The 25,804-nt window shown below is 39.1% G+C and overlaps 1 protein-coding gene and 1 long non-coding RNA gene across 11 annotated transcripts in view; one reads left to right on the forward strand and one right to left on the reverse strand.

The window, feature by feature from the left end:
• sqa (spaghetti-squash activator) overlaps positions 1–25,804 on the forward strand; it is a 44,359-nt gene that overhangs the window by 3,778 nt on the left and 14,777 nt on the right. For all 10 annotated transcript variants that reach the window (XM_022834568.2, XM_022834571.2, XM_086968617.1 and 7 more), the window contains exons 3-4: positions 7,986–8,097; positions 24,802–24,896. In XM_022834568.2, coding sequence (XP_022690303.1) covers positions 7,986–8,097; positions 24,802–24,896 — 207 coding nt within the window. The remainder of the gene's footprint in view (positions 1–7,985; positions 8,098–24,801; positions 24,897–25,804) is intronic.
• Positions 1,518–7,979, reverse strand: LOC111261242 (uncharacterized). Its single transcript, XR_002680867.2, has 3 exons — positions 4,938–7,979; positions 4,480–4,746; positions 1,518–4,241 (listed from the first exon to the last, which is right to left on the reverse strand). It is a non-coding gene; the product is annotated as an uncharacterized LOC111261242 (long non-coding RNA).

The following is a 25,804-nucleotide window of genomic DNA, read 5'->3' on the forward strand; positions in this document are numbered from 1 at the left end:
TGGAGCAAGGAATTAATACTAGCTGGTCTTTCCGATGCATATATTATCTTCTTGATAGAATCAAAATACTTTGGTAGTGAAATTACCTATTAAACTATAAAAAAAGAAAAAAAAAGATAGATAGATATCGTCGCGATAATTCACACTCTGCTCCAAAACCTCACAACTAATTAAATTTAACGATGCGGAGTACTTATTTATATGACTAGGACAGCTACTGCTTTTGTAGACAGACAAATTTGTACATTTCAGGCATTTTCCCTCCAGGTGAGAAACGTTTAAAGTAATCGTTCAGCTCGTTGATCTGGAGGATTACCTTAAACTAACTACACATTCCGTGAAAAAAGCGTAGAAAGACATTTGGACGTTTTTCTTACGTCTTCACGATTATTCATAAATTACACATTCATAAAGATTGAAGTCATTAATCAACTGCGTGCTAAGGATGTTTCGTGCAATTTTGCCTCGTACGATGTTTCAAACAAGTTAGAACGGAGAGTAGCTTTTGCAGTATCAGCGGTCTACTGGAACTCTTTTTAATCGTGAATGCATTGAAGTATTTACAGTTTAGTATCATCTTAGCACGGTACTCATGCAACAATAATAGCATTCAAAGTGCTTTAAGGTGTTAGTGAAGATCTTATTACTTCGGACTCTTTACACTCTTTGCACATTATTTCCAAATTATAATATTTAGAAGTATATGCCTCACTCGGTTTATGGAAATACATTTAGTGTACGCAATACCTTACAACCAATTGTCCACATGTCCGATACACTCTCAAGCACCCTGAACTTATTATCGTTCCTGTCGGATTAATGTTTTAACTTGTTCAATAACGCGAAGCTTTCCTATTGAGATTTCCAGGGTCCTATTGGAAATTCCCTTTGCCTGGTAAATGGCGAATCGGTGGGACCGTCTAAGATGTCGATATACGCAACTTAAGAAGTTTCACACGGAATACACGTTTGGGCACACGCTCGACATCCGTTGTTCATTTATGTTTAGGTTAGAGATCATCACTACATAGCTTATAAAACCATTCTATCACAACTTATTCTATGTAACGTGGCACATGAGTGCAGGTCATCAGTAGTCCCAAGATTCGCCAAAATTTGAGGATTCATATACAAGTAATTTAGTACAGTCGTAAACGAAGAGTATTAATCAAAATGGTCTTCAATAAGGGACTCTATAATTTAGGCTTTATATGGGCCTCTCATGAAATTTTTTGAAAGCAGTGTCGCTGTCCCAGATCCTAGCAACTCGGTAACCTTTGCGTCATGCTTAATAATGCGAAAATGATTCGTATATAACCAAAAGAACACAATACGATTAAAGTCATTTATTGCTGCCTTCGGAAACATTATAAAAGAATGTCGCTAATTCAACGGTGACCCGTTACCACGCTTCCTACGGCAAGCATCAACAAGAGCCTACTAATTGGTTTTCATTCATTAATAGCGACCTCGTTTCTCTTAATATAGCTGATTTTCTGCTTTCTTTTCTGCCTCAGATTTCGGTATTGCTGTTTGCATATTACCGTAGGGATCTGTCAGCGCAGGCGACTCAATGTAAGCAAGCTGAAAGAGCCGAATAAGGATTACTGTCTATCGTTCTTCCTATTCCTCAGATACTCACTAAAGGATTAAGACTCCCAGATTAAAATGTTTCTATTAAGAGCCATAAAGCGCTAACACTAAGCTATCGCGGGAACCGTGAGGAGGTCTTGGTGTTATACTATTAGCTTCTGAGGATGACGTAATTGCAGAAAAGCATACTTTTGCCCGCTTGAATTTTCTGCTCATAATCAACGCCAATCATCCTGATTTCTGTCTTGGCCGTGTTTGGGACCGCTATGCGCTTAGCTTTTCATCGAACGTCTAATGAGCTAATAAAGAAATATTCTTAAAATTTTCTTTTTAAATATCACTAATTTTTCGTTACTGATTTATATATATGATTTGCTGTACAACTTCCTTTGATAGCCCAAGATTGTCAAAGTCTTCATCTTCACCTACTTTCATGCTTTTCTATGAAAACCAACATAAACAGTGTAAACGGTGATCAGCGTCAATGAATTGAAACATCAATTTTTAACTATATATTATTAATACGCCATCCTAGACTCAGATATGTAGGGTTAAAGGCTGAATTTATGAATGAAAAAAATTAATGGAATGCATTAAGTGTTACTCATAAATTCAGTGCCCACAAGAGTTTATAAAACTAGATTTAGGTTAGATGGATTAAATGCACGGGAATGACAGAATTCCTCAATACCAATGGAATGTTAAAGTTTTATGTAATACGCAATTTTTAATATATGGTCATAAAATAATTGCAAAATAGCAACAGGTTAGTGGCAAGTGCGAAGTGCAAGGAGGAAGCGGTTAATAGGCACTCGAACTAAATCTAGAGATAAAAAAAACAACGTTGTTCAGTTGAATCGAAATACACATCTTAATATATGTAGCTTTCGTTTTTAGCTCGAAAATGCCTTAAGGGCTCTGATCTAAAACTGATATTTTCAAGTGAAAAAACCCCTTTTCGATATATCGGTTTTTCGCTTTTGTTTAAGTAACAATAGGGTGATGTAACAGAATAGGTTTGCCGACTTTACTTCTCAACGTAGGTCGTCAAGGGTCAGCTGAAGGTCGATTTCACGTTCATCCCTTAGAGTTCGGCCAAAGGTCAATACAGTTCATGTGAGTACTAGAAACCGAATAAATCAGCCAACATTAAAAAAATCCCTATAATACCTTGTAGAAATGTATCAAAAACCAACGTATCATGAGCGACACGAATCTAAAGCTGATAAACATATTAGAGCAAATCTATGAAATAACTGCAGAATAACGTGTTTGATGAGATAGGATAATTACAACGGGATAACAATTTACTTTCAACTTGGTCAGTTTTACAAGTGATGTGGTTATACTTTGAAAATTTAGAAATCAACCTGATTTTTTTAAGCATAAGGACCCATACAAGACATTAACGTCACTTGTTATAATTAAAAAATTGTTATAAAGAAGCTTTTTATCGTAGGAAAATAGGAAAGAGGAGTTGTTTAAACAAAATGTCAATGCTGAAACAGGGTAGCATAACAAACAAATTGCTACGGGATAAGATATAATTCGTTTGGTTATGTGTAGCACAAGCTTTTCTCACTGAGTATGGAGTCCATATATTATTCTACACTACCTACTCCATTTGCGAATTATTGTCCCTGAAATGTTGACCAGCAACACTCTTGATAGACACAAAACCTAATAACTTCTAGAACAAAGTTAAAACAGCCACAGAGGTCTGAGACCATACCTAAATCGAACGAAGCTTTTATTCCAGGTGTCCCCTTAGTAAACGACTGACACCCTGTTGCATATACTTCGTCTTCCCATTTCAATTAATCTGCCACGTGCCGTTATGGTGGAAATGTTGCAAAAATTGTGCAGCCACGCTACAGATATCTCATTGGCCGGTTATAGTATTTGATTTGTCTTATATCTTTACTGAAATGGTAAAAAAAGAGTCGATAACTTTTTGGGCTTCAGGTTGCAGTCTCGCAATTTTTCGTAGTACAAATTAAGTAGACTTATGTACGTAACACAAGTTCCACGTGACACAACTCGTGCATGCAGATCGTTCATTTCTCGACGTCTCGCGTATAAATTGGTCACACAGCTTGTGTTTACATAAAAAAAATTGAGAACAACAAGAACGTATTTTGCTCAGCTTCGTTGTCATCGGTAAGCTGTGGTTGTATGCACATATTCCACTGGATTAACATTACGCACGGGAGAGAAACATTAGCCCAATAGTTATCCAGTCTTTTATGTAGGTCTTCAATCCTAAATCAGGTCACTTCAATGGGGTGTTTTGTGCAGGATAAAGCTGCTTCCCAGCACTTTCAGCAGTATGGATAGATGAGTAGACTAAGAAAACCTCGTCGCTGACTTTTTTACTAATCGTTAAGTTTGCCATGTAAATCGTCCACCTGGGTTTACGGAAATTATATATCAAGCATACACTGCCAGTTATTCCCTGCGTCTTGCCCGCTGCACATGTAACAATAGATTACCGTATGTGTTCACAAACAAGTTGTCAACAAACAACACTCAAACAAGATTTGTCTGTTCTCTTAAGATGTGTATTCCATTGCAAAGCTTTTCTATTCGCGATATTTCTCGTGTAGCTGTTATCGTGAAGGGGTAAATTTCCGGAGCTTCGTACGCCACTGAAAGCAAAGTAGAAATTCCTAATTGAAAGCTGTTTCTTCAAGAGTAATTGAGAACGTCGTTCATTGATTATTTACGAAGTTTTGTGTTTGCGTTATTCGGTATCTGACTGAACGCGTAGCGTACCTCTCCAGAGAACCTTTTGATGGAAGTTCTGGTAGAATTTTGACATTTACTTTATTGCCATGACGATATTGTAGAGTAGGCATCTTAAAATACTAGTTCATAGAACTTTACCTTTAGCTTGCTCTTAGGGTATTTGAAGGTTTGGTTGTGGTGGACATCGACGGTTAGAAGAGTCACGTTGTTTCTTATCCTTATAGTAATAATCGATGATTGCATTGTTGTAGAGGGTCCGCATGTGTAGCGGCTCGATAAGTTTTCCCACTCATCAAGATGATCAGAAACAGAGCTCTGCTTTCGCCATTTGTGTCCGTTCGGCATTTTGCATTGTTTGCTAGCAATGTTTATTGTTGAGATGGAGTCCTTTCTGTAGATGCAGGTCTTACCGAATGTAACAAAATTAGTTCCTGCTTTTGTTTTCAATGCGTCAATTACTTCAATTGCGAACTTGATAAAGTTAAAGCCGAAAGAAATTTAGTGTTTAGCGACAATTAGCTATGTAGAACTGCCTTAGAACGTTAGTTTAATCGGAATCCAGAATTCTCACACCTTAGTAAATTTTGTTTACTTACTGTTTGTCCAGGTGAAGAATCTTTGTGCCTGCGCTTGCAGCTATATTTCAGCTGGATCAACTGAACTGCGAAGAGTTAGGAATGCTCCTATCTTTGTTCGTTTATTGTGCTTGTCGTTTGCGTATAGGGATTGTTTTTCCCTTAAAAAGGCTCCTGGCTTTTGCATTAAGTAAACATGAAGTTGCTTGACAGGCGAATGGTGCTTGTAGCTCTGTAAATTCAATATTTTGCTACCTTTGGCGAAGCCTTATATATTGCCCATAAGGTATTGTTCGATCTTCGACCTATCCTATAGATTTCAACTTTATCGTTTTCTTTAGTCACGTATTTCGTGATGTACTGCATTAACCTAAGCGGTAATAACATTTCTATTATTGCTAGTGGCAGTCGAATGGCTTCACACGTTTTATATTATATGGAACAGTCCACTGTGACGTAATTCCATAATTCGCATGCTGTTAGTCCATTTTGTGGCTAACAAAACTTCATCTCGGAGTAACGCCGCTTTGATGTGTGTGCATTTGGTATAAGAGTTTAACCGCCTGGTGTTAGTCCGGCATCGCAGGAATAGGTTTTTCTTTAACAGCGAAATTGTCAGCTAAATCCAGTAGATTCTCACGCTGTTATTGTTCACTTAAAATAGTTACTATTTCAGGCTTCTGCGCGTTTCACGTCATCGTGAAGAGCAGTGACGCGGAATTTTTGTAGGCTTTAAGTTACGTACTAGACGACCTTCAGAATCATCTAATATGTATAGGCCAAGACTTGCTATGTCGTCCTCATTGGTTGAACGCGTCAGCGAGTCGCTTGTATGTTGTCGCTTTCAGAGAATCCCATTCGTCTTAAGTGTAATTTTTCCAACTTCGCAGTGATGTCAATCAGGTACAATCGAAAAGTTGTTTGCTTGAAGAGGATTAGTTCCGCGATGGCAACATGCATCGTATCGTTAGATTAGTAGTTTGTTTTCGTTTGTGCGTAGTTTATAATGCCAGCGGTCAACGGCAATGGTAACAGGTGTCGCAAACTGTAGTATGATTGGTGTGACTTCGAACTGATCTGCGATCTACTCATTTATCTATTGTTCTCAGGTTGCTCACGAAGTGTCTCGCGCTGGGTGGGAGTTCCTTGCCTCTTATTGAAATAATCTATGTTTGTGTTTTGCGGTTTGTCTCACCTTTCATCCACGTCGATCAATAAACTCGTCTGTTGGTCGAGTGAGTTGTACGGACCTTCTCGATCACGTGCTTCCTATACTTCCTGTCTGTAGTTTACTTTATCCTCCCTAATGGCTGCAATTTTTAACCGGGACCGTTTCGGCACAGTAGCGCAGGTTGCTACACACCGCACATAAAAAATTTAGTAATTAGATAATTTTAAATTCCACTTTGAGCCCAATTTTGAACGCAGCACAAAGTAAGCAACTCCAAATGGGTCAGAAAACTGTTCAGTGTTACAACATGGGCACAGCTGTATATGCTGCGTAATATCTATATAATAATTCCATTTAATACCCAGCGCCTTCGTATTAATAGCGGAAAGCAATGGCCAGCCTCTAATATATAATATATAAAAAAAATCTTCCCAGGCATAAATACGTAGTATTTCATAAAAAAAATTGTGCTCTTTCATTTCATCCAACGAGTTGACTTGGGTCAGACAAATTGGCGGATTAGGACTTAATTACGGTTCTGCTTCTTCGTATATTTAATATACGTAGACACTAAAATTATGATACCAAAAACAATATCTTATGCAGACAATCATATATAGAAACTGTAGCTCCAGAAGTATTGATAAACGTCTTATAAGTTGTTCAGCATATTGTAAATAACAGACTAATGTTTGTGTCTCACAACAAGCAATAGGCCAGTTATATAATAAAATAACCTGCATATACATATGCTCAATAAGAAGTCTATTCCACCGTTCTAACACTTTATTACTATTGTAAACTTCGAACACCTTGGAGTCATGGTAACATAGGAACTGGATTCTAGCGAGTACACTACTAGATTAATTTAATCTACACATAGGTTTGACATAATTGTTTTACTATTTTTGTGGCTGCAATTTATACTAGCCTTTGTTTACGTTCAGCTACCTGTAAGCTCGTTAAGTTTGACGATCTATTTAGAAGAAAAAAGATTGAGGTCATTTAGCCAATTGAAATACCATTAAGAACTTTTTGTCATTGTTTTTTTTGACACTGAGTCACTGACAAAAAGTCAACAGAATGTCAAAATTATGTACAAAACTCATAGGGCATATTTTCTATAGAAGGCGCGAAGTCAGAGTTAATAATGTTAGTTGTTTTGCATACACAAAATACACAACCTCTAATGCAGATTGCTAGTACAATTGCAGCCTATATAATTTTTTTGGCTTAATAGAAGCTTTGAGTATATATATATATACTAGTAACCATCGAAGCGTCTTATTTATATCACCAGCGGAAGACTCCACTGCCAAGGTTTTTGAATTCAAGCTATTCGGAGTCCTTCATGTTTTATTTAGTGCCTGGCTCAGGTTTTCGGTCGGTAAGTTCGATAACTTGTGCTTCTCTAGAAGTGTATTGAAAAAAACTTCCCAATCACGTGTGTTGCTGGTATTTTTAAACTTGCCTATCAGATAATCAAATTAAAATACAATGTCAACCAAAAAATGGCGATAAACATTGTTAAACTACTTACACTTGTACAGCATACTTGAAAACCAAAGAATTATTTCAAAGGGGGTTTCCATTTACCCCATGAGTAATAATAGAGCTGTAATGTACGACGTCGACTAAACAATGATTCATATATCAGATAGATGGCACCTTTACGGTGTTGGTATTTAGTAATATTATTACAATGCTTTTCATGGTGATTGGTAACGACTAGATTCGTCAGATCCAACGTTTTCCGGCAACTTCCGACGTTTATCCGGCAAGTCAGAGCTTGAGTCAGAGGCAAGGTAACCATCCAAAAAAAATCAAACGTTTTGCAAAATTTGCAAAAGGATAATAACCATACAGATACTCGCTTACTATTGCTGTTCCTTTTTCAGAGGCAAATTCGGCGTCGTACACTTATGTGTAGAAAAAACTACAGGAAAAAACTTGGCAGCGAAATTCATCAAAACACAAAGGAAAGAAGATCGTGTCGATGTTCAAAGAGAAGTAAGTGAATGAACGGAACTTCAATATGTAATACCAACAAGTCTTTGATACTTTTATTTTAAAATGTTAAGAGTTTTTAAAACTGTTTAAAACACCTGATTTATGGTGAGTTACCCTTCAGTAATACATTTGTGGAAAAATCTAGCATCCGGCATTATATAGGAAAATAAGTTTGGCACACATTTAATGCTTGCGGACTTAAAAAATTAAGAATAAGAAAATATAAGCTCATAATTTGTACAGATTTGAACCAGGCTTAATTCAAGGGTGCACAAATTTTTAGTAGTATGCAGAAGATTCCGCATATTTACAGAATGCTTTTCACTATATTAAGCTTCACATTTCTCCTGTTAGGGAGCCTTTTCATTTTATTGCTAAAATAATTTTTATTGAGTTTCGAGCATCTGACCTTTTGAACTTGAGATAAAATTTGTCTAAAAAGTATAATAGTGTGCCTTTATATGCTTGATGTCGGTTTCCATTATATTCGGCTGTGGTTTGCATACGGAAATAAGCTTATTTTTTTCGCTTATAGTAATAAAGCACATTATATGCCAATTGTCATACCACTAGACAATAACCGTAACTCGTAAAGCTCGAGCTCGTATCTTACGTCGGTGCAGGTTTAATACATTAACACCTCGTAATTTGAGTCAAAAACGCTGTACGTCTCTTTGAACAGACTGGACATAGAACTAAAAGGTTTTCGCAGATTTGTTTCTTGGTTTGATAAGGGTTAATTGACTAAATATTTTGCGGAAAATTTCTCTTGACTGGTTTGAGCGTCTGTATATCCTGTAGACAATTTTCTTACGAAATGTGAGTTTCTTTCAAGGTATTGCTCGACTATTTGTTATTATTGTATTCAAATAGCCCTGTATTTTTTACTTATTGCAAAATAGTATTTCAGTACTATTTAAGTTTGCAGGCATTAAAGTTCTTTGTGAAGTGGTAGACCTCAGGAAAGTAAGAGCAAAATGACATATGGCATTCGCCGTCAAACAGTCTTCCGTTGGAAGTATTTGTTCTGAGTTACAGCTTAAATCACTGCGACATCACTTGCCGCAAAGAATTCTCCACTGGTGGAGTCAACCACCATGGGGCTTCAGATCCACCTATCATCACCACTGACAGGAAATGACATAATTCCTATTCGAGTATAACAAAGACGACTGAACAATACCTTATTTGTATCTAGGACAAAAATAGAGTGCTAACGACGGGGTTCTAAGCTTTGTTTAGGTGAAAACCAATGTGAGTTAAGCCCCGCATCAACCCTACAGCCGGTTCTTTAAATTAGGTGTATTGCAAGGTGGAGCAAGTAAGGTTGGTCCGAACAAATCAATTTATTTCAGCTGACGAAAGGTGAGAATCGGTTAGGATGAGTACGGTGAAGTTTAGAGACTCCCTAAGCTCATTCTATGCATGAAGGTTACAATTATTGTGCTTATCACTTATTCCGCCATTTGCAGCTAACTCAAGGCGCTTTTCGGTTAAGTTCAAAACGTTTCCGAAAATATTTTTTCATGGCCCATGCTAAACTCTGTGATCCTTTATAGTTGGTAAGTGTGCATTAAATATATTCTTCAGCTACATTTCTGACTTCAAAGGCCCTTTATGACCCAGCGCAACGTGAGCCCAACATGGCCGGAGTAAATCAAGCCAAAGTAGGGGCTTCCCGGAGAAGCGCCATCTTTGCAAACGGAAAAGAAACGAACTGCGGTCAAATTATGTCTGATGATCGCGACTCTTGTTCGAATCTTTTATTTCTTTGTTGTCTTGAAAGGAAACACAAGTAGTGACGCTATAATTTGGTGTGTGTAGTTTTTGTTTAGCAATTTTTTTCACCGACCCTTAACTTGGAGCTCCTCAGAACTTCCGGCTCAGACACAGAAATGTGCGCAACAATGAAGTGATTATTGACAAGACTGCTAATGACTGAGTGTCATGCCACTTATGTTGTAAAGAATCAAAGCGTTCCGTTAAATATTGTCCATTTGAACTTGGTTCATTTAGTTTCACTAACCCGATTAACATTCCCATATCGCTACTCTTTTTACTGATTCGATAACTATCAACCATATTAACATCAGCATAGATCCTTCACTTTACGTCAGCTATGATGATCACCACTATTAGCGCGACGCATGCCCGTAGGGTGTTGTTCCGGTGATAGCTTAGTAGGTGACACATTAGCATGCTAATCCTAGGGACACGTTGAGGTTCAAATCCAGGCATAGACACGTTTCGTTCCTTCTGATCGAATGTCTACCGACGACACCGGACGAAAACACGCGAAAAATAGGGACTATTTTTAACAAGTACCGAGACACTATGACATTATTATAATTAGATTTACAAGTGTAGTTCAATACCAAACTAAAATTGTTAAAAATACAAATAAGCGGTAAATTAGGATAATGCTTATTTGTACGATCCTAACATAACGGGTTCGTATAGTATTTAATCAGCCTTCGTGAATAACGCGATACCGACACTTCAAACCGACCGCCAAAGATAAAGAATATGCAAGCGGTTTCCATAAAGAATTTGAACTCAGTTTTGTCCCAGTTTTTTGAAAATGATTTTATGGCCAGACTTATTACTTGACGAAAGATATTACCAACTCATTACGTTCTCATTCGTTTGACAATCCGCGGTTTTTCTCGCTCATTATGTACGCTTTTACAAGCCACGATGGATGCACTGGCAGAAGATAGTAGTAGATACCGCATAAGAAAATGTAAATGCAGTAGGCTGCTCTCTGGTACCCCCTCTAAAGTCTGGCTTATTGATAAACTTCACAGGTTTGACGATATTTTCCATGTACGGCCAGGCACTGTCTTACAGGATATACCTTCGTTTCGTTCGTTGAACCCTTTTGTCACATAGCTTCGTTCGCTCAATTTGTCTGAACGATATACAAATTCTTATTCACTGTCTTATTTTTTTACAGGCATTTGCCAGTACATAAGGCCTTCCATTCTCAGCAAGTGCATATCATTAGGCATATTTTCCGGAGCTGCCCATCCCTTTCTGCTTTTATCGACCCGGGACATTACTTTTCGTCACCGGTGATAATTCTATGTAAGGCCAGTCACTGTGACTAGTCTTGCGGCGCCGAGGGATATGTTGTAAGACAATGAGAAACAGTGTTTTCTGTGAGTAGTTATTAGTTTAGTTTCGACCAGCCCCTTCAATTATAGAACAAAGTGAATTGTTTTTTTATGCATATATATATATATCCGAACGGTGTTCGACACAAATTATTGACAAAATGGTGGAATGCTCTTTGCAATTACGCGAGCCTTTGGAGTCATAATGGTGCAATGAGCACTGCATTTAATCCACTGGTTCTATAAAGAGATTTGGCCGAGAGGCTTAGAAAGTCAAATTTGCGCAACTTTTTGTAAACCTACCTTTGTTGTTTTCCTCCTACTGAGCGTATTAGGGTTCTACCTGCTGACATAGTGTTATAGAGACCCTCGGATCCAACCTCCGAGTTACCCGCAGGTAAGATAATTGTTTACTGTTCGATAATTAAATAAAGCACCCTTTCAAATTAGCGTCCCTCATACGGTTCTAACACAAGACATATCGCGTTCAGCCTACCTAGCACAGGGGTTCCGTATGGCTAATGCCCGTGCGCCGAAAGCTGCGCAAAACAAAGCGATGTCGCAACTATTACAATTACAAGCAAAACCGAAGCCTGCGAAGAATTTTTTTCCATTTAAAATACTACTGGAAACCTTCTTCTCAGACAACAGAGCGGAAAATCGATAATCAAGAAGTTTGAAAGTGTGTGTTAAGTGCAAGGATGAAATAAAGCTCTGTTACCAATGTTCATTTTAAATTTAATCTAAGCGTGATATTTTATAGCACAGCATTCCTATTCATTATCCACTACATGAAATCATTACATTTGTAACAATTCTTGTTCTATCACAGCACAAACCGAATTGCTGAAAAAAAGTCAGATTTTTTCGGAGAACGACATCTAAGCTTTAAATACAAGCGGTCTGCATCTTAAAAAAATGAAATCCCTGGTACAGCTTTTAAAACCTTATTTTGAATTAGTTCTGTGAGTGTGGTGTGCACTTTACCTCGTATTATTATAATACACATGGGGCACAGCTTAGGAGAGTATTGCCTATTGGGATATTGCAAAGGATCTCCAAATATCAAATCTCTAAAAGCAAGCTACACATCAAATCACAAAGGCATTTTGTGGATTTGGCTATGTCAATGTCGTTGCTTAATGGACTCAATGCTTATTCTTACGGGATTTTTCGTTCTTGAAGGCCCGTTTGATAGTCAGTAAGACGATTCAACAGACATTTCTGTCGCTTTGCAGCAAAATATCTGAAATTAATGTGGCTATGACGTAATTCTATTGTAGTTCGGGATGTTCCACTCAGTGCTTAAAGGTATGGATGGACTGGATTGTTCAACTTCATAAAACACTGAGCTCAATTATCACGACTGTGACAGCTTCACTCCATATGACGTATGACAATTCTCCCCAAATTAATACTTTTTTGTGATTCAGGCTCAGTTACTTTTTACCAGGGTAAGTTTTATTTAGTGTATTTGTATCCAATCGCACACTAACATAGCACTCGAACAGAGTAAAAAATCAGCGAGTAGTGGGTGGTTTGGTCTTCTATTTATAGACAAAGACTTGCTGGTTACGGCCGTCAGTTGTGACTTAACATTTAAGAGCAATTTCCGCCAAGTTGTTCGTGCCTAAGACCTTCGGCTTTATGGCAAGATTCAGGACCAAGGTTGTAATTAGCAGACGACCTGATGCTTTAAATAAACGATCCGTAAGAGTGACTATAAAAATATTACAGCTATACTTCACCCGCGTCTTCATGATACTGCAGGATTTTGAAGATTATTTGAAGCATGAATAAATATAACGAAAGCAGCCGGACGAAAAACATGGTATTTGATGCTTAAGTTAATGTTCAATCAAGATTTATTATAAAAAAACGGTAGATCGTGCTAATTTGATCTAGCGAATCACAAATCCAACGGGACGTTGTCAGCTTTACAGGAATGGCAGAATAAATATTATAGTAACGATAAGCATGCTGAAAGGACATGGTAGAACGTACATCCAACCAAATGCCGCGTGCCTTACTGACCGTCAAGTCAAAGAGCAGTAATGCGGCTATAACCACTAGACACGCAACTAAGCTAATTTAAATCAGTATTCGAATGTCGAGTAGATGCATTGAATCTGAGCGCTTCGTAGTTCATTGACTGTGTTGAGATGACCGTTTTCAAGCTTTTTGTCTGAAACTCAACAGCAATTGGTATATATTTTATTTCATGCTAAGATTAGACCTTATTGTTTTCGAAAAGCTGACTATCTTTCTATTTATTGCCGTATTTGCTTGTTTCTCATTCGCTACGAGGTTTTGATATCGTATTAAATACATGTTTTGATTTGTATCACTATTTATTTACTACAAAGAAACATTGTAATTAGCCACTTTTAAGACAGTATTTGAATTCGACCTCTCGTTCAAATTCCCTCTGTATTTTCTCAAGTAGGTCTAGGTTTCTATCAAAAATTTAGCATGATATGCAAGAAAGACGGCCCAAATTGCAGGAGAGAATTTTTACATATAAGAATGTTGTTAGACCTCATAGACCTCACTCCTCACGAAGTTTTAGGGTGGAATTCCCACATATTATAAGGTTGTTGTGACCTATACACCTAACTCTTGGCCAAGGTTTAAAACTGAATTTTCCCGCATGCAAAAACGTTGTTAAAGTTTGGACCTAACTTCTGACCAAGTTTTAAAACAGAACTCCCACATACAAAAAACAACTAAATAGGTTAGTAGTTCAGATTGCACATCATGTACTACACCTGGCAATACATGAGTCATTTAGCTTTATATACAACCGCTATTGCTATTACTTTTTCTATCGCTGTCGGCTCCACGGAAAGTGCGGGAGTTATTCAAGCACAGAAGACGTTCCAAACGCGGATTCTGTTGTGGCATTTGAAATGCAAAATGGCAAAGCAGAGTTTAAAACATCTTTTAAGACAATATGGCTTTCGTCTTTGAAACTCAGTTTGCATTACTAATCAAAGATCTGTCGAAGTACAACTACATTGGAAGTTACTGCAAGGACTGCTCGATATGTATTGGGTTTTTTTACTTAAAAGTGACGATAATAATATTAGCAATAGCGCTCTAAGAAAAACTAATAAAACAAGACGCGAGTACAAGAATGAGCTGCAGACCAAAGCCTCGAATGAGTAGCGCGCACTGAGCGCAAGGCGCGGCAGCAGTTGCATCGCAGCGACAATTAATCTGTTCAGAACAACAAAAGAATAGTGAAAGAAGGAAAATCATTCGCATAATACAACCAGGAGGTTAAACTAAACAAACGATTGATTCCGCAAATCCATAGCTCAGATTACCAAAGCTGCTATGCGGGACAGAAAAAGATAAACGGTGCGTGAACAGCAACGAGCAGCGTCGTGATCGCAGCGAGATATTTCGCCTTTCTCTGGATGCTGATTTGAGTATATCCCAAAAATATTTCTACACCTTTGGTCTTTTTTCTTCCAGCTAGATATATTGCTTCTATCTTTTCCGCGGCTAGCCCTAAGTAATGTTCTTCCATCCATCGTTCTATAAGCTGGAGGGTTAGCCTTATTCTCTAGTTTCACCTCCGTCCGGGCTCTGATTACAAGAGCCAGGTCATCTGCATATGCTATGGTTTCTACACCCTCCGGTAGACCCGTCACTTGCAGTACGCCGTCGTAGGCTAGGTTCCAGAGTATTGGACCGAGGACCGATCCCTGCGGGACCCCAGCTGTGACCGCGCATCTTGTCCCATCCGCTATCAGTTTTCTGTTTTCTAAGTATGAACTGATGATCTTGCGTAAATACGTAGAAATGTCCTTTTCTTCCAGTGCTTCCATCAATTTCCCTAGTTCATGTTATTAAGGGCATTTCTAATATCCAGAAGGATTAGCAGCACGAAGTTTCAGCTTGCTGCTCATCTCCTCTCGCGCTATCCCGAGGACCCTGTCCACAGCTGTTAGTGTCGAAACGCCGTAGGTCTTGTCTTATTCCCGGGTTTTGGAATCAGTACCAGGTTTGCTTCCTTCCATATATCCGAGAATAACCCTCTCCATAGTATGTCGTTTGCCAATTTTTGAAATATCGTTGGCCATCTTTTGATTAGCATTCTGACTACTTCTGGCGGGACGCCATCCGGTCCCGGTGCTTTCCCCGCTGCTATTTTGTTTCCTGCTTCTGTTATTTCTTCCATTGTTACTTCTGGGATGTCTCTTTCATCAACCTTGAACGTTGTGTCGCCCCTCCACGGTTGCGTTGGGAACAGGCTTCTTACCGCTTTCACCTCTACATCGGGGGGGATCGGTGGCGATTTTTTTTTATTTTATCTATTATAATTTGGTAGGGAAATCCGAACACGTCTCGATCGACTGCTTTGATGAGTTTCTGCCAGGATCCTTCCTTACTACGTCGTATGCTTTGTCTTAACTTGTTTCGGGCTTCCTGGTATTCACGGAGTTGTTGTACCGTTCTCTGCTCTGTTTCTGGTTGTAGATTGTTCGTACGTCTCTGCAAGCTTCTTGTTCTTATGTATGTGCATCTTTTCCTCACACACATTTCCCTAAGCTCTGCGATTTCCTTATTCCACCAGTGTTTTGGGCGGTGATGGTGTCGACCGCTGGACGGTTGTCGATCAGCTTTTGTGCATGCGTCGATCATAAGCGGACTGAGTTGCTGCGCGTCTATTTGTATCCCTCCGGTTCTCGTTTCGAGTGCCGTGATTTATTCACACCTTCTGTCTATTTCCCTTTGAAGGATTGAGAAGTCTAGCTTCCTTGCTTGCTATCTTCATGTCTTTCTCTGTATGCCCTCCGGTGGGCTTGTTTGTTCGACGTGGAAGAATATGTAGTGGTGGTCACTACCGCTTTCCTCTTTGTCCATAACTCTCCACCCTGCTGTGGAGGCTGCTGCCTCATTGTTTACCAGTGTGATTTCTATGAAGGATGGGTAGCCCCTGTGTTCGTAAGTAGGAGTCTTGGCGTCATTAAGCGCCACCAGCCCCTCTGCTGCCATCCACTCTTGATTCACTGTTCGTCTCCGATCGTTGCTTCTGCTACCCCATATTACGTTCTTTGAGTTAAAGTCCCCCGTGATAATGATCTTTTTCCTTGTATCATGTTGTTGTACGCTTTGTCCCAGCTCCTCCAGGAATTTTTCAAATTCCTCTGTTGGTCTATTGGGCGAGAAATAGCACGAGTAAAATTCTGCCACCTTTTCAATCTCCACCCATGTAAATCCGTTTCCTGGTCCCTTTCTTTGTAATACCGTGTTTCCTATGCCACTCCAATATATGGTCGTGTCCTTTTTGTCGTCTGTAACCACAATTCCCTTAGCGTTAGCTATTCTTTTGTAGTTCGGTTCTGATAGTAAATAAAGATGTATGTCGTATTTCTGGATCGTCATTTCCAGTAAGTCATGGGCGGTAGACAAGCGATTTAGGCTAATCTGTGGGAGCCTGAACTCTATTTTGATGATTGTCTTCCCTTCCTCTCTCCGCTGTCTGCTTCTGTTTCCTTGGCTCTTCAACGGTCCGTTTAACAGTCTTTTTTTGCGGACGGTGTTATATAATTTTCCTCATCTATCGTTGGTCTTTTTACTCTCTTTTCACTTTCCTATGTTTCTTCGTCTTTTTCCTTCACTACCTTCTCGTTGTTCTCTCTTGACTCTGCCGCTCCATCTCCGGAAGAGGAGAGGGAGGAAGGCTCTGTTGTTATCCTACTCTCATACTTTCGTTTGGTTTTGACCCGGTCCACTAGTGTTCGGTATCTAGGGCGCCGAATTGGTGTGGCTCTGTGACCGTCCATTTCGCACTCGTAAAAAAAGGGAGTCGATCTTTCACAGCTATTTGCAGGCCGTCGCGTGGTTCCGCAGTGGAAGCAGCTTATTCCTTTTGCTTTAGGCCTTTCCGTACATTAATGAACTTTATGTCCTACTTTCTGGCATCTGAAACAATTTGGTATCCTGATCCATTCCCTTATCTTGCATCTGTAGGGCCCCATCTGCACTATTCTTCTTTCTTCTATGCTCTTTCCCAGACCTGTTGGTATATGTATCAATGAATACCAACTGCCTCGTAACTGACGAGGGTCCCCGGCTGTTATTTCCGTGCTTGCTGGCAGTCTCAGCGCAATTTTGATGTCGTTCGCTATCTTTCTTCCCGTAACCAAAGAATCTACATCCCATATGGCCAAAGTATGCTGATTTGTCTTTATGCTTATATTCAGTTTCATGCCTTCATCTTTTTTGAGAATGCTGGCAATTTTTGTGGCCTCGTCTTTTATTTTTCCCTGTACCCGTAGCAGCACGTCTTTTCCTGCACCTTGGAAGATTCCAATTTTTCCGTCTACTTTTGTGGGTCCTAGTTTCGTGCGCACTCCCGCCAACATCTCACTGTAGGATCTGTCTTCTCCCGCCTTTATCCTTATTGTTGTGATCTCTTCATATTGTTTCCCTCTTGTTATCGGTTTTTCGATTTCTTCCTTTTCCGTGTTCTGTTTTTGTGAACTCTCCTTTTGTTCTCTGCATATATTAATATCGCACCCAAAATATCTACCATATACTTCAAGTAGTTTGCTGGTGTTCTCGGTATCTGCTTGATCGGTCACCTTGATTACTGGTGTTTTTTGCCCTCTTTCATCTTTAAGAGTTTTGACTACTTTTTTGATCATTTTTGTGAGGTCCTCTTCTGTCTCTTCTTTATTTATTACTCCCACTATTATTTTCCTGTTTGCATTTTCTGGTATTTCCTCCCCTTCTGCGTCCCCTGTCATAAGATAAAAGGGGCTGCTGCTCGTGATTTATACGACACTACCCGCAGTCAATTTTCCTACTTCCTTAGCTCCATTTATTTGAGTATTAAGTTGTTTAAGTAAGTTTTGATCCTTCTCGAGACCTTTCTCAATTATCAACGCCCTTGTATCTTTGATTGCCAGTATGTTTTCCTTTATTATGTTAACACGTTTAAACACTTTCTGGGGCCATTTCTTCCTTGCTACGCGCTCAAAGTCTTCTTCCGTTTTAACTGCGGTTAGTTCCGCTTCTATTTCTGCTTCTATCCTTGTACCTTCGATCTCCTGTAGGCGTTCCTTTTCAACCTTCTTTTTGCATCTATTACACAGGATGCCTTCTCTATTTTCCTTGTGTATTTTCTCGTCCTCTGTCCTTTTCTGTCCATCTTGTGTTTTCTGTGGATCTAATTCCTGCGATATCGTATCATTTTGTTCCTTCAGACTATTTCTTCGTTCGAGTTCTTCTTTCTTAGTCCCTCTGTTCTTATCAAGGTCCTAGTTGCTCTAGCCAGTTGTCTAGCATTTTCCTTGATGTCACTAGGTGTGCGTTTGTGTTTCCTACACAGGATTTCTAGGATTCCAGAAAGTTTTTTGACTATATCTATGGCCTCGTCCTCACTTTTGGACTCTATCAATACTTCCTCTTTAGTTTATTTTCGTCTCTTGCCTGATGGGCTTATATCCTCCATATTATTTAGCGAGACTTTACCTTGATAGCGCCTGCTCTTGTGTTTTAGTCGGGGTTATCCCCTCATGATTTAGTTGCATCTCTTCCTAGTGTCCAATCCTGCAGGCCTGCTGTTGGGTCTCCCCTGGGCGGCTCTCTGGGATTTATCCAGTTTGTTTCCCTACAACGTCCTTGTCATATACTTGTCTTGACCCTTTAGGCATCCCTTCGTGCAGGGAAGGTTTTTCATATGGGTCTTTCCCTCTTCTTCTCTATTTCTTCCGTGTCTTCTCTCCACATATGTTTTTTCTTTTCTGCAAGGGGTGGCACTGTAATACCGGCATTTATCTTTATCTTGTTTTCCATTTCTTGATTTCTATACATCATGATCTGTTTGTGGGTCGCAAACAGCGTCGGTTGCTCGAACCATTAGCTTTCTGACATCTATCGAAGGACAGAGTTTCATATGCAATGCCCCCCGAATATTGCTGCAGGGCCGCTTCGGGTCGTCACCCGGTATTGAAACAATAACGGGATTTTCGGTCAGTCGATGGGGCAGCCAGGTGGTGTTGACTAGACGCCCAGGCCCCTGTACTACCTTCCAGTTAATCAGTGCCCCACGGTTTTAGAGCGGTACCCTCACGTTTGTCCCAGTCCAGCGACTTGTCTTATTTTTTCCGGCCTTCCCGAGCCCAGCGCTTTCTGTCATTGCTCCCCTACTCTTCGCGCCGTTGAAACCCTCTAAGTTGATTTTCCTCCGCCGCTAGAGTCCTCAAGGGCCCACCGTTTCTATTTCGCAGCAAGTGTATGAGAAACGAAATTTCCCTGGGGGCTGGTTTTGGTCCGCGCCGGGTGTACTTTCCCGGTACCTATCATATCTGAAAGACCTTCCCCTATCCGCCACCTGGGGACGCGCCCGGTAGGGGTCCAGCAACCCCTTCCGATCGTTGAATCTTTTCTGCTTCCTTCAACGATCGGACCTCCGGGACGGTGGACAGCTAACGATGGCTTGGTGACAACGTAATCCTATACGAAAATACTTTTCTGCCTAAGAAACATTGAGTGGACCATTATTTGGAAGGTCCATTAGCCAAAGCACGCGAAAGGCAGTACTGGACTTCACAGCGATCGAGAATCAACGTGAGCTCTTACGAAAAACAGCGCTAGCTTTTTTAACATGAAAAGTATGCCCTGTGTGTCGTATGGGCTGTAGTCAATATCGCTAGATCTCACGGTGAGTCAAGGACAAAAGCTTGGCCGTGTAAAAGTCAGTATACCTTGAGTTCGGGTTTTGAGGTTTTCGCTAGAAAACGTGTTTACTGCTTTCCATAAACTTGAATTTTTGTAGTTTTTATACCGGAAAGAAGCGGAGTATACTGACTGTTCATTACATGAACTACTACTACTATTAAAGGAACTAGGCAGGATACTGAAACTGAATTTTGGTAAACTGTAATAATAATAATTTCTCGTTTCGGAACGGTTCGTCTAAACCCCGCTATTTAGTCTCTGTATATGCACGACGCATGTAGTTATACCCAAAGGAGAAACAGTAAATCTGAAGTCTCCGTGCATCAAGATCAAAAGGCGCGGAACTTATGCTTCCGCGAGGCACACGAAAAAATGATTTTCGTATTACCGTCTGAACGAACGTAGAATGTGTTTTCGCTTGCTTTAAAATCCGTATATTGCAATAAACCGCATTGCCCCCCTACTCTGTGAGATATCACCATTTATTGAAAAGCTGACCTGATAACTAATCTGAAGTGAAATAGAAATCTTTAAACAATGTATCCGTGAACAGACCTAATTTATGCACCCCCGATTGCTAATCCTGTTTGAAAAGGCAGTGAAAGAGTGAACTGGCATGGCGTGACCGCACACGTGGCTGGTGGATTTCATCATATTGTCTGCAGGACATTTGATTATCGCAGTCCGAAGGAGGTGCTGATAATGCGAAAGGTGCATGTGAAATGTGTGCAATGTTAGACCTGCAATATCATTCTCTGAGCATTCTGCAAGTTGCTTGTTGAGTTTATAATTATTTGATTATGTGCACGTGCACTATTAATGTGAATGTATGGTAAATGGCATCAAATAAAGAAAAAAAATATGCCTCATAAAGTCTTAAAGCAAGATCCTAGGTCTTCATACATAATGTTGGTTGAGACTTATGTTCTTAGTACCTACGCTTCTTCAATTTTCTACATCTGTCTAGATGTTATATAAGGAATCGTTGTTTAAAATAAGCTTTGGTTGATCAAGAAACATAATAAATACAGTGGCCTGTGGCCAGAAAGCAGCGTATCCGAACAAAGAAGTCCTATTAAATTTTACGTTAAAGATTCTCTCAGGCAGAAAGTGAGGAACTCACCTTACGAGCTTGAGACCCACTTTCATTAATTCTATTCGTTAAACTAGTACTAGTTGACCGCACGATATTGTTATTAATAGGCCTATGAATTCAATGGATACAGCATTTAGCGCTGTATTTGTGCCCATTGACAGTGCAACGAATCTGTTCAAACCTTTGTAAGTCGACCTAATTTCTGCTATTAAGCGTCTTTTGCGATTTCCTGAAACTAAACTTCCTTTAACACTTTACAGCTTTCAAAAAAGTAGCTGCCGTTCATTAGTAAGTTTCACTTAGTTTTCCCACGTTTGCACAGAAGTGAGTCTATATATAAACTGAACCCTTCCGCTCTAGCCAACCTAAAAGCTGAACAAGGCCACAGGCAGCTTTCCGAGGACCACGGAAGCAGCTTCGAATTTGTGGTTCATTTTGACTCATTTATATTAGAAGTGAAAACAAACCCTTTCGGCATCTAACTGGTTGCTGCAACATCATCCAAGAATGATGGGTTCAATCCTTCGTCCCCGGTAGGTTGAGTTGGTGAATTCTTATGGGTGCTTCCTCAAAAACATCTAAGTGAGCCTTCTTCCTTAATAACGTTAAGTTTACCAGCGTGATTAATCTTTCGATCTTTAACTTTTAACGGCTCAATATTTTCCATCGTTCTATCAAACCAAAGGCAATCGATATGGCTGCCATAATCGTCAGGTAATTAACATCGTTCATAGCATGTTCATTTTGTTCGGGTACGTATAAGATCCATGGAACATAGGGAGTTACTAGCTTTATCTACTTATTCGATGTCTTGATATAGATTGCCACAATTTTTCTTCCCTGATATAAAGCAGTTTCAATTGCTCGACCTTAGTTGCATGTAATATATGACCAAAGCCAAGCTGTAATTGGTTGTAGTTCAATCACATCTGCAGAATGGTAAGGCACGAGAATATAGCCAAAAAGATATCGGTATCTTTCGTCTTGGCTAGATATATTTGGAAAGTGAACTGCGACGAATATCGAATGTCGAATAAGCAAAGCATGAGATTCAACATGCACGTATCTTTAAAGGAGTCCCTATGCATATCTATTGCTGGAGGTTGCAACGCGCCATGGTTAAAGTTTGCCCACTACTCGAGCATTTATCTAGTATTTCCGCAACATCTTGGGTAGCCATTATACAATTGTCTATCTCTAACGGCCCTCACTACAGCACAGAGTAATTTGAAGCTCAATATGTTTTATACAATCGATCGAGACTTTAAAATACACAAGGTGTTAGTAGTTATGGAAAGGCTCAACCGGAATAAAGATTTTAGACCGGGCCCAATACGGACTACTCAGTCACCCTGTACACAACGCGTACATTTTTCCCATCCTGCGAAAAGGACCCGTTTAATGGGAAACCGGGATTAAGTTGCACGGCGGAAAACTCTGGTGTACTAGATACCAGAATGTAAAGACGATTCATGTCCTTAGACTGAGGCAGTATCATCATTAACCATTTTACCCATCAGAAAACAGGAAATCATGTTTCAAGGTTTAAAAAGGTGCTAAGATTGAGGAGTACAAAAGTTGGGATACCAGATGCTATCGATTACCATGTCATTTGTGCGTAACTATTTCCATAACTGACATCGAAATTTGCTGTCACAAAATTTGATGTTTATATTTTCGATTCATAAATTGAAATACTTAGTACCTGAACCAACTCATATAATTATCTTTGCTCGAATTATTTAGCATTTATACTGCATACCCGTTACAGAACGTCGTTTTTGGAAGATCGGTTGACGAACTACGCTAGTTCAGTTGGGATAGGCAGGGCTACCAAGTTATCTACTAGTAAGAACAAACACAGTCAGTCTATTGATTGAATCTAGAAGTGCAGTTTGCTGGATCACAACTCAGTAATGTCAATGCAATACAATTTCAGTGGTGAGTGCGTTATATCGCACTGTCCAGCTTAACGGTAAATTAATATAAAGAATGGTCACCGTTTACCTTTAGTAACGGTTCTAGATCAATGCGTATGCGAGTGACCCTTAGCTTTTTTTTGGTCATGTAATAATAGATCGTAATTTTACAGACTCAGTCGGTTAAATAAATCGTGCTGTGAATTAGCTTCTCTAATGTGGCAAAATATCGTGATGAGAAAACTCTTTTGCTTGTGTTATTAAAGTCAATTGTTCTTATGTAGCCTACACGGAGGGACTCATGTACCGCCCGTTAATAACGAAATGTAGACAAATACTTACGAACGATAAATCTTTGACATCAGTGTTTCGATCCTACTCGGAACATCCTTTAAAGAATGAAGGTGTGTTTGATAACTGAATTAGATATCAACAAATTTCAGTGGTGTGCTAATTTTTGGAGAATAAAATATGTGAAAAATCGCGCGTAGCTATTAACATGTTTTCCTCTGGTGCTCTAAAATCCGCATGGACGGAAACAGTGCATAAATTTGAGGATTAAGGTAACAATAATAAATGCACATCATTAACATAAAGGAAGTTGATGCTTGTGTATTTAACTTCATAAATGCGCTTGGCAACCATGATTTCTGTTAATGTTCACTGTGTATTAATTTTGCTGTGGCCCTTGTTTAGATATATAAAAAGCCTTCTGTGATTGTTTATACTGTTCTAAGAAAGTTTCATTGCCGGTTTTTATTGAAATGTATTATGTTAAATGTGTCGCTATCATTTGCACCTGGTGGGCCAGGACGACCTCTTATATATATACTGTCCCATTAACAACTTTTGTCTTTTTAGGTCAAATGCGTTCTTGAGTCTCTTTTATGAATTCTGCAGGTAAACTAATAGAACAAGAAAAAAAATATAAACAGCATTAGAAGGACCGGGGAGTCAGTTATGTAGCCTTTTACAAAGAATGACAGGTGGTTTCAGGTCTTATGAAGAGTTGAGTAGGAAACCTTTTTGTACAGAGGATTTGTCTCGACATACGTAAGCTCGACGATATTCTTCTACCGAGTATAATAGTAATAAAACATCCAATACGCATACTTTCAGTGAAGAGTCTACACAATACGTTCCGGAAATACTGTGACTCGCTCAAATTATATATTTAATATCATTTTTTTATAATATCATATCCATTACGAACAAAACCTTAGAGAGTTCCTGTTCTTCTATAAAATTACAAACTCTACGTAACAAAATGAAAAGCACCATTTGTATGGTTAACAGGGCTACAGCTTACGTTGTCGCAATATTAGCGACATGAGCTGTGGTTAGACTGCCTGATGTATGATATGTGAGGGGCGGATATGTGGATGTACATGATATGTGGGGGGGCACTTCATACTGGTCAGAAAAGTCAAGTAATATATTGATTTCTTCGACTAGCAGACGGAAAAGGGTGCTGTCATAGCCGGAGAGTCTAAGCACAAATTGTTTTAATACACTACCAATTAGCACAATGCTTATTTTATATCTAGGTTTGAGCATTATCTAGTCTTATCCATCAATTTTTCTAGCTGACAGCTTAACATACACATAAATCGATTATAAGTGGTAGCCCGTAAGTAAGCATCGTTAACTGGCAGTAATTCGAATGTGCAAGTGCGCAAATGACGGTATATGCCCTGTTACCTTTGTACATAGTTTCTTTCTGTGTGCACGTAATTGCATAATACACGCGCGGCACACCTTCGGTGTAAAAGGGTTTATTATATCGACAATATTTTGTTTTCTAAACTATTATCGAGTTATATCGCATGCGTTAATTGTTTGCTCATTATTAACGCATAGTTCTCAATTTCAGGTGGAGATCATGCAGAAGCTGCAACACCCCCGGCTTCTTCAGCTATACGATGCATTTGATGATGGTCTCAAAGAGTTCGTGCTCATACTCGAATTGTACGCAATTTTTTTTGATACTAAGATTGAAAATTAACAGACAACACTTAAGCAGATCCACAATCCGATTCAACAAAGCTCAAATAGAGAACTTAATAATGTTTTATTTTCTTAGCAAAATCTATTTAAGATATGCAGTTATTCACCCAACAATATATTACGCTCCTAATAGGCATGCCCGTTTTCTAGCATTTAGTTTATTTTGTACTAGCCGAATATTACCTGCGCCTACATAAGAATGCGTACATTATTTTTTTTATCATGCCTAGCTCACATAGCGTAAAGCTTCTTACACACTATTGAGATTGCTTGCAAATTAATTCATGAGTCATAGAGGACCAAATAAAAGAAATAAAAATTTCTTTCTATTATTATTATTATGAAACAGGGCTAGAATTTACAATACGTTGCTGGTGGTAATGTATTGTAAATTTTACTTTCGGAATTCAGTAGACGACTTTCGTAAGTATCAACTTTTGATTTGTAAAAAGCATTTGGGAAAGAATAGCTTTCGGACGCTAGAAGGAACTTTGCTATTGAAGCACGACAATTCTGATGCTATAATTCTCAGATAAATTGGCAAAATGTGCTGAACCTGAACAATAAAAATTACCTCGTTATGTGATAACATGGAATATTTATTGGCAGGTTCAAAGAATATTTATCTCATAAACATCCTCGAAGATACAAGTGTAGTGTGCGGGAGTGAACTAATTCGATGAGAACAAAATGACCTGTCGAACCAACATTAAGGCTTTGAAAGCAGGGTAGGTAGAGTCGAGACTCGTTCAGGAAACTAATTAAAATTCTAAAATTAGCACGCCATAAAGAACTGTGTGACTAGCGCTGATATTATTGAGCACCGTACTTCTACTAGAAAGTGACTGGAAGTAGAGTCAATTCTGCTT

This window comes from Varroa jacobsoni, unplaced genomic scaffold, assembly GCF_002532875.2.
Source record: "Varroa jacobsoni isolate VJ856 unplaced genomic scaffold, vjacob_1.0 scaffold_536, whole genome shotgun sequence".
Lineage (NCBI taxonomy): Eukaryota > Metazoa > Arthropoda > Arachnida > Mesostigmata > Varroidae > Varroa > Varroa jacobsoni.